The sequence below is a fragment of the Myotis davidii genome, unplaced genomic scaffold (genome assembly GCF_000327345.1).
Source record: "Myotis davidii unplaced genomic scaffold, ASM32734v1 scaffold701, whole genome shotgun sequence".
Taxonomy (NCBI): Eukaryota; Metazoa; Chordata; class Mammalia; order Chiroptera; family Vespertilionidae; genus Myotis; species Myotis davidii.
In genome coordinates this window covers 144,403-154,178 of record NW_006291552.1, presented here as the reverse complement: position 1 = coordinate 154,178, position 9,776 = coordinate 144,403, and the positions used below count along the sequence as shown (strand labels likewise).

General features: G+C 44.1%; 1 protein-coding gene across 5 annotated transcripts in view; it reads right to left on the bottom strand.

Annotated features, from left to right (window-relative positions):
* CRYL1 (crystallin lambda 1) overlaps positions 1-9,776 on the bottom strand; it is a 176,010-nt gene that overhangs the window by 44,588 nt on the left and 121,646 nt on the right. For 4 of the 5 annotated variants that reach the window (XM_006765057.2, XM_006765058.2, XM_006765056.2 and 1 more), the window contains one exon: positions 2,192-2,386. The exons of the other annotated variant lie outside the window; for it this stretch is intronic. In XM_006765057.2, coding sequence (XP_006765120.1) covers positions 2,192-2,386 — 195 coding nt within the window. The remainder of the gene's footprint in view (positions 1-2,191; positions 2,387-9,776) is intronic. 5 annotated transcript variants of the gene reach the window in all.

The following is a 9,776-nucleotide window of genomic DNA, read 5'->3' as shown; positions in this document are numbered from 1 at the left end:
TGCAAGAAGTATTTAAAGTGAAAAAAAAAAAAAAAAACAAGGACCTACAACCAAGATTAATCTATTCAACAAAGCTATCGTTTAGAATCAAAGGACACATACAGAGCTTCACAGATAAGAAAAAGCTAAAGGAGTTCATCACCACCAAACCAGTAGTATATGAAATGCTGAAGAGTATACTTTAAGAAGAGGAAGAAGAAGAAAAAGGTAAAGATAAAAAATTATGAACAACAAATTGACAGCAAATACATATCTATCAAGTGAATCTAAAAATCAAATGAATAAAAAGTCTGATGAACAGAACAAATTGGTGAATGGAATAGAATCAGGGGATGGAAATGGAGCAGACTGACAATTCTCAGGGGAAAGTGGGTGTGGGGAGTAAGGGAAGAGATTGGACCATAGTGGGAGGGCGAGGGCCTGGGGTGGGGTGGGAACCGGGTGGAGGGGAGCTATCGGGGGAAAAAAGAGGAACATCTGTAATAATCTGAACAATAAAGATTAAAAAAAACACACACACTGTGGTACATCTACAAAATGGAATTCTATGCTGCTGTAAAAAGGAAGGAATTCCTACCATTTGTAAAAGCATGGATGGACCTGGAGAGCATTATACTAAGCGAAATAAGCCAGTCAGAGAAAGATAAATATCACATGCTCTCACTCATTTGTGGAATATAATGAACAACATAAACTGATGAACAAAAACAGATCCAGAGACAGAGAAGCATCTATCAGACCGTCAAACCTCAGAGGGAAGGTGGGGAAGGGTGGGGGTAAAGGGGGAGATCAACCAAAGGACTTGTATGCATGCATATAAGCCTGACCAATGGATACAGATACCAGGGGGGTGAGGGCATGAGTTGGGGGTGGGGGGAGGTAAGAGGGAGTTTAGGACACATATGTAATACCTTAATCAATAAAGAAAATAAATTAAAAAAACAACAACAAAAAAACAGACAAAGCAGACAAATAAGTCCACCGTCCCACCTCTCCAACCAGTGAAGGGGACAACAGAATCCTCTGTGGCTCTTGCCATGTTTTACTGTAATGTTGAGTTTTTCTCGTATCTATTATATTGTTCCCCTACTTTAGACAAGTGGAAATATTTTAAATCGCTCTCCAAAGGGGTGTTTTTAGTTCAGTGTTTCTTTCAAATATCTTACCACAAAATGAAATTCAAAGACATTCTGCAATTGCTAAGAAATTAAAACTGCAAACTTGATGGTGGGAACCACAGCACTGTCTTGCAGATATAAGACCACTAAGTGGATTTAAGCAGTGAGAACACAGAGTTGCAGTTGTTGTGTGGCAAATGCACTAGGTAGTGAGGTCAATGAGGAACTTCCAGAGCTGTGCCCAAATAACAAACAGGGAGGCAGAAGGGCCACTGCATCCTGCATTGGGACCTGCAGGAGTGGAGTCTTTGCCCCTGTCCCAGGCTGGGACCCACAGGTCTGCAGAAGGCTCAGACAGGAGCTGTGGGCCCAGTGCAGGTGGCAGCGCTGTCACCCACGTGAGCACAAACCCATCCTGCACTTTGAGTCCTGGGGCACCATGTCCACATACAAATGTGGTTGGGAGTGTGTGCGGGGAGGCCACTTCTTAGGGGACATGCAAAATCCTTTCATTAGAGGATGAGGTTAGTTGTGAAAAAATAAATAATGTTCTTTTTCTACATAAGACAAGCCTGTTACTAACAAGTGTAAAGATTATAATTGTTTCTTCTCAAGCTCTTGAAATAAATTGGGTTTGTTTAGAGGACACATGTGGACTGTACTCAAAATGCAATTTTTTTCCTCCTAAAAGATAACACTGGGGGCGAGTAGTCTGAGTCTATGGGAAATGCAGCATGTCACCCGGAGACAATTATGTCGCAATGACACATAGGAGCAGCAGTCGATCATCCTGTCCTACATCAAATGACTCCATGTAATAGCATCTTTGACACAATGAAGGTTTATCCTCGTTGCCTTTTCACTGCACCTGAGAAAACAGCTGGCAGGCTCCAGAAACAGCGAGGAGGCCTGAACGCTGACTCCCTGCAGCCACTTCCCCCAGGAAACTCTTTCTACTCTGCTTCCCCTCTGGGCTAGCAACCACCCCCAATTCCCCCCTCGATCATCCCCTCTACCACTCTCCCTCAGATTGTCCCTACTATTGTCCCCACTGGCCACGGCAGCCTGCGTACCTGCACCAGCCTCCAGGCCTCGCTGATGACCGCATACTGCAGGCGATTCAGGACAAATCCATCGACCTCCCTCAGGACCCTGACCGGGGACTGTCCGATCTTCTGCATCAGGGCGTGGGTCCTGTCCACTGTCACAGGGGCTGTCTCCGGGTGGGGGACCAGCTCCACCAGAGGGACATAATACGGGGGATTCACCTTATGAGACAGGAGTGAAGACAATCAACAGGCAGCTCCAGAGTTTGGGCATCATTCTGCAGACCCTGTTCGCCGCCTTTGTCGGATATTCAGATGGGCAGATTCCTCTCTGGAAAGGAACCTTGGATTCAGCTCCCAATGACAGCAAACTCAAAAAACAGAGAATTAATTCACAAAGGAGAGAGAAAAAGAAGGAACTCCAGCACCGGATTACATGGTTTTGTCTAAAGAATCATGTCCAACATAAGAGTTAAAATTTGGAGGTTCATACCACCATCCTATACATTACAGCTATTCCTAAACCCCTGACCTCTAGGGGATTTTACTGCTACCAGCTGTGTGGACTTCACACCGACCCCAGCCACCTCTTCCCAGGGCAGTCACCGTTGGTCCTGCAATTCTGTGTCCATTAGAAATGACTGACAGCATCTTCCCAAAACCTGGTGTTTCCTTAACTTGCCCATGTTGAGTCTCAGACACCAACCTCCCCAGTCTAACCTCACCTATAAATTGCACAGCCCCAGAACCACCCCCCCCCTTCCCCCTGCAGCCTTGACCTGGGTTCAAAGTCTAGGACAGGAGTGCCGGTCCTCAGGAGCAGGTCCTGATGGAAATGCTTGTCCAGTCCAATGCCGAAATATTTGGCTCTGATTTTCTTGGTTGACTTTGAGGAACCATTCTTGAAAATTCCCAGAGAAAATTATCAGATGTCCACAGACAGCACCACTTAACACAACCCGACAGCTCACGTGCTGCAGTAAACTTTCCCAGGTGCTGTTTGTAGGTGGTTTTTCTTTTATACATAGGTGAAAATTGGTAGGACCTCATGTTACCAAATAACTACAAGAAGTATCCATTTTAAAATGACTCCAACAGAAAAGGAAAAGAAAATGTATTTCTCCTAGGACACTGCCTAGAAGAGGTAGCTAGTGAAAATACAGCTATACTTCCATGGCTTCTGCTCCCAGCCTGCCCTGGTCACACTTGCTCAGCCCTCTTAAAAAGTGAGAGATGATGGCACCTGTTTTCAAAATAAATTATAAATCAATGCCTCACTTGAATCACTATCTCCTGCCTCAATCATTGAATTCTTATAAAAAACATTTCACCTCTGGCCTTTTTAAAAATCAGAATTATAGCAACTGGAACAGTGTCTGTATCGGATGAACTTTATCTCACTGTATAGCAGGGATGCTGGGCTCAGGGTCTCTTCGGTGTTCTAAGCTTCATGTAGCAAACACAGATGGAGACGAACAGTTAAAAAGCATCTTTGCGAAAACTTGCTAGTTCCCTGTCTCTGTCCTCCTCGCAGGCTCTGCTCCTGCCAGTGCTCTGAGTGACGGTGTTCCAGGCTGCACCCTTAGACTCCCTCTGTGTCCAGACTCTCCAGGAGGGCTTGTCAGCTCCTAGGGCTTAGTGCCACCAAGATGCTGAGACCTCACCAGAGCGCACCTCCCACTCCAGACCCACATTTAAATTGTGCACTGGATACTTTCCCTCAGACATATCACATCTTGCCATAAATTAAACTCATGGCTCTCCACCCCAACACCTGCTCCTCTTCCTAGCTCCCTGTCTTGACAAGGACACTCAACTAGTACAACAAGAAGCATCCTTGGTCCCTGACTCTCCCTTACCTCACCCATTTTCCATCAGTGGCAAAAGTCCTCTCAATTATATTCACATCTCTCAAAAAACCTATTCCCTCTGCTATACACTTAGCTTGGGCCATCACTTTCAACGGGTTCTGACACTCCTCTCTTCACTGGCCTCCTGCAGGCTCAACTGTCATTGCCAGGTGACCCTTTGTAAGGTGCAGCTGTCAAATCCATAGAGACAGAAAGTACAGAAAAGAGAATGGTGCCTGGCCAGGGCTCTGGGAGGGAAACTGGAAGTTGTTTAATGGAGACAGAGTTTCAGTTTTGCAAGATGAACAGAGTTCTTGAGATGGATGGTAGTGATGGTTGCACAACAGTGTGAATGTACTTAATGTCACTGAACTAAACACTTAAAATAATTAAGGTGGTAAATGTTATGTGTATTTTATCACAATGAAGTATTTTTTAAAAATTAAAAGCAGGACTCTGGCCAGTTTGCTAAGTGGTTAGAGCATCAGCCCATGCATAGAAGGGTCGTGGGTTCGATTCCCAGTCAAGGGCGGGTGTAGGTTCAATCCCTGGCCCTGGTAGGGGCACCTGTGGGAGGCAACCAATCGATGTGTCTCTCTCACATCAATATTTCTCTCTCTCTTTCTCTCTCTCTCTCTAAAAATCAATGGAAAAAATATCCTCCGGTGAGGATTAACAAAAATAACAAAACAACAAAATTAAAAGCAGGAGCCTGATCACTCCACCTCCAGTTCAGAGTCCTGCAGCTATTCCCTAGCACCCACAATAAAAGTCATAGCTATAGGGATTGGCCCTCTGCTGTGTCCCCAAGCTCAAGTTGATAGGCTGCTGGAAAAGGACCTTCAGGTGCCTGAGGGCTTGGATGGGGTCATTCCTGCCAGAGCGCCTCCTTCTATGATAAGGAAATTAATCCCTATTCCAGAGAATGATGTGACAATCATGGCAGGTGCCCCTTAAATTTAACATGGTACACATGTGAGGAGAGGAAGGGAGAGGAAAGAAAAACAATATAAGTGATTCCACTAAAAAGGAAAGAATAGCTACTTCCTGAATTGTTCTTCCCTTTCTGACAGGGACATAGGACAGGCCTTCGCTGTTGGTCTATGAGGAAGATAGAGAAGTAGGCCCTCAAGAAATGGGGAAAACAAAGAAGAAAAAGATGATTTCTTTAAAGCAGTGGTCGCCAACCTTTCGGGACCCATGGGCCACCAGTGGTCCACGGACCACCGGATGGCGACTGCTGCTTTAAAGGTTAAGCACACTGGTTCCTGGGCTGAGTCCTGTTGGAGGCACAAGAGGAGATTGTGGCCCAAGGCTGTCTGAGAGCTCAGGTTGAGCTGAGCAGCACAGGGAGCCTTTCTCCATTCACCTTGTGAAAAGCCTTGCCCGAATCTGGAACAGAGCCGGAGGCATGTGATCAGATGATAGCACAGCCCAGACACAGAGTCCATTTATTCTCTCTGCAGCCAATTAAAGTTAACCTCACAGATGAAAGGCAGGCTGTCCCTTCTCCAAAAGATCCACTCATACCCACACAGTGGGCACTCCTGTCCAGGTAAACTCCTCTTCTTACAACATGATACAAAAACGAAGGGGTCCTTGTTCACAGCTGGTTCAGAGGATTTCATCTCTCAGTATTTTGATAATTTACATTTGTCCTCCACAGAGATAAAAAGCAAAAGCAGCCCATGTGACCAAGGAGCTGGCAATCTGGAGCAGGCAGCACTGTGCAATGTGCAGGACACACAGACACATGCACTCTCTATACACAGCAAACCCAGAAATGGACCGTTCCAATGACCACCTGCATGTAGACAAGTGGGTTCAGAGGTGCAGCAGAGAAGGTGCATGCATGGTAGGGAGTGCTGGGCGGGAGCACCCTAGGCACCTGTGCAGGCCAGCCTGATTGAATCCCAGCAGCAGCCCAGTTCCGGCCTGACTGGTACCTAGGCTAGAGCTGTGCCTTTGGGAGCTGCTCCCATCCAGGGCCAAAATCCTGTGGGCTGACATGTGTCAATCCAAGGCAGTTCCATCTATGGAGCATATGTAACACACAGAGGAACACCAAGAGCGCTGGATGCACTAATGAGGCCCCATAAGCTCCACAGGACCATCACATCCCAGCTGAAATAAGGAAGGAAAAAGGGAAAACTTAATTATAAAGTGCAGCTAAAACTATTGGTGGAAACTTGTGGTGTCTTGATGGGCTGCTGACATAGAATCTAAGCACCAAGAGAGAATGCACCAAACTCGACCTTCAGACAGTCATTGGCAAACATTACCCCAAATGGCCTCTACACCTCTACAGGGAAGACCGACAGACAGGGAAAGGCAGCAAAAAAATATCAGATAGAAAGAACATCAGGACATGGAGAATGGTTGTATCTTCCCTCTTGCTTCACCTGTTACTTTCCCCCTCTAAATCCCATTCCAACTACCTGGATGCTGAGAGAGCACAACCAGTGCTGAGGGCCCACTGGAAAGGTGCCCACCAAGAGAACATGTGTGATGTCAAAACTCCCTGGCAGATGGCCCTTCTGTGCAAGGTGGAGACAGCAATCTTTCAGGGCATGAACAAGCTTCCTCTTCCTTTATCCTGTTTCCTGTCCAGACAGAGGATCCCACTGATGGGCACTGAGCTGAGGGCAGCGGCATGTAAGCTGACACCCTGAGCTGCTCCTGCCCGGACAGCGGTAACAGAAAACTCTGCAGCTCCTCAAAGGTTACCAATGGGCCCTGGTTAGAGCCTCAGCCTGCACACCAAAGGGGGGCACATTTGAATCTCAGTTAACAGCACGTACTTAGGTTGTAGGTTCAATCCCAGGCACTAGTAGGGGCATGTTCAGGAGGCAACCAATTGATGTGTCTCTCTCACATCGATGTTTCTCTCTCTCTCTTTCTCTTTCTCCCTCCCCCCCCACCCCTTCTGCTCTCTCTAAAAATTAATGGAAAAAATATCCTCAGATGAGGATTAACAAAACAAAAAAGGTTCTGGGTTCCGTAGGTACTGCTGGTCCAGCTAAGATTGAACTGTCCAAGATGCTTTTTGTCCTTTGCAGAGGTCATAGGTATGATCAAAAGGTGAATGACACCAGCACAGAAGGAAAGAGGGATAAAATTCCAAAGGTAGTTAACCTGAGTGATTTGATTTGCTTTAGTTAATGTCATTTGGGTTTAAGATCATTTAAAAAAGTAATGACAGGTTAATTTTTAAACTGAGGTTTGACTGACTTTGACTCTGCAGTTTGTATGTCATTAAATAAGTAAAACAGCAATACTGGGATGGTATGAAGGAGAGAAATGTCATTATTCAACAGTCACTGATCGAGCACCTGGTCAGAGTCACTGGGCTGGTGGGACAGAAGAAAATGAGTAAGGTGTGGTCTCACCCATTGGTAATTTAAAATAGAATGTAGTAGAAGTTTTTTTCAATTATTTTTTATTTAAATATAGTTGGTATAGTGGTTATATTAATTTCACGTGTCCAATATAGTGATTCAACATTTTCATACCTTACAATGTGATCACTCCACTAATTCTGGTAGTCATCAGTCACCATGTAACTTATCACAATATTATGAACTACAATGCCCTTCCCCTTTTTCACCCAGACCCTCACACCGAACCTTCTGGCACCCAACCCTTTAGTATCTGTTTCTATGAATTCTATTTCTGTTTTGTTTGTTCATTTGTTTTGGAATCAAATGATATTGTCTTTCTCATTTGTCAGACATATTTTACTTAACATAATACCCTCTATTTCCATCCATATTGTTGTAAATGGCAAAATTTTACTTTTTTATGGCTGAGTAATATTGCATTGTATATATGTGCCACATTTTCTTTTTTAATTTTGTTTTATTGCTTGAAGTATTGCAAAGAGTATTACATATGTCTCCTTTTTTCCCCTCTTCACATTCCCCCGGCCTCCCCTATCCCCCCATGTCTTGTGTCCATTGGTTATGCTTATATGCATGCATACAAGTCCTTCACTTGATCTCTTACCCGCCCTCCTCCATCCCTCCCCGGCCTTCCTGCTATAGTTTGACAGTCTGTTCGATGCTGCTCTGCCTTTGTATCTATTTTTGTTCATCAGTTTATAATGGTCTTTATTAACCATAAATGAGTGAGATCATGTGGTATTTTTCTTTCATTGACTGGCTAATTTCACTTAGCATAATGCTCTCCAGTTCCATCCATGCTGTTGCAAATGGTAAGAATTCCTTCTTTTTCACAGCAGCATAGTATTCCATTGTGTAGATGTACCACAGTTTTCTAATCCATTCATCTGCTGATGGGCACTTAGGCTGTTTCCAAATCTTAGCTATGGCAAATTGTGCTGCTATGAACATAGGGGTGCATATATCCTTTCTGATTGGTGTTTCTGGTTTCTTAGAATATATTCCTGAAGTGGGATCACTGGGTCAAATGGGAGTTCCATTTTTAGTTTTTTGGGGAAACTCCATACTGTCTTCTTTATCCATTCATCTATTAATGGACACTTGGGTTGCTTCCACATCTTGGCTATTGTAATAATAATGCTGCAATGAATAGAGGGGTGCATGTATCTTTTTGAATTAGCATTTTGGATTTCTTCGGGTAAATACCCCAAAGTGGGATTGTTGGATCATAAGTTAGATCTATTTTTAATTTTCTTAAGAACCTCCATACTCTTTTCCATAGTGGTTGCACCAATTTGTAATCTCACCAACAATGCATGAGGATTCACTTTTCTTCTCATCCTCACTAGCACTTGTTTATTGACTTTTCATATGTTTTATTCATAGATTCAATTCTTTGTTTTGTTTTTTACTTGTTTGTTTGTTGACTTTTTGATGATAGCCATTCTGACAGGTGTGAGGTGATATGTCATTGTGGTTTGGTTTTGATTTGCAGTTCCCTGATGATTAGTGACACTGAGCAAGTCTTATCAAAGGATTTAGGAGGTATTTTCTGAACAATTTGATTTAGTTGTTGTTTTTCTAAACTGCCTCAGAAGTAAAAACATTGGTTAAACATTACAAGCTTTCAAGCAATGAAGCAATCGAGTAACAATCTAATAAGTGGTTTATGGTTTTTAAGGGATTTTATGGGCATGTAAATATCACAGAAGCAAAAACTGACAAGCTTCATAGAACGTGGCCTTTAGGTGCTTTAGTTAAGGTTTCGTGGTGCTAATTCACCTGTATTTGAATGGTAACTGTATTTGACTGGTTTTATTCTATGTCCTATGGGCCTAAGTCTCCTTATTATGGAGACTTATACTTCAGTACAAGGATATCTAGACATCCTGAACCACACAGCCCTGCAGGTGGTAGTCCAAGCCATCCCTCTTTGCCCATATAAAATCTAGCCAGCATCTGTGACTTGCTCTTTTCCTTCACCTCCCTGTGTCAACCTCAGACCTCCTCACTCTAAACTACTCTTGCTCAGAAGGAAGAACATCCCTGCTCTCAGTTCTAGAGGTTCTAACCACTCCTGGGGCCATTCACACATGGAATGCTGTCCCAGGTTCTATGAGCTGGCTTCCCCCTCTCTGAGCCACCTTCAGTCGACCCTCTAAAGACAATGTCTCTACTGCATCATCACACTGCTCTGTACCTGAACCAGTCCAATTCCTCAGAGCAATTCTGTTTCTCCACAACACAACTCTTCCCAAGCCTTCTCACTTTCTCCTCTGACTCCCAAGTGCATATGCTCTTCCAGTTCAGCTGGTCCCCTCATAATTCTGCATACTCGATTGTAGTTCTTACTAGGGTCTT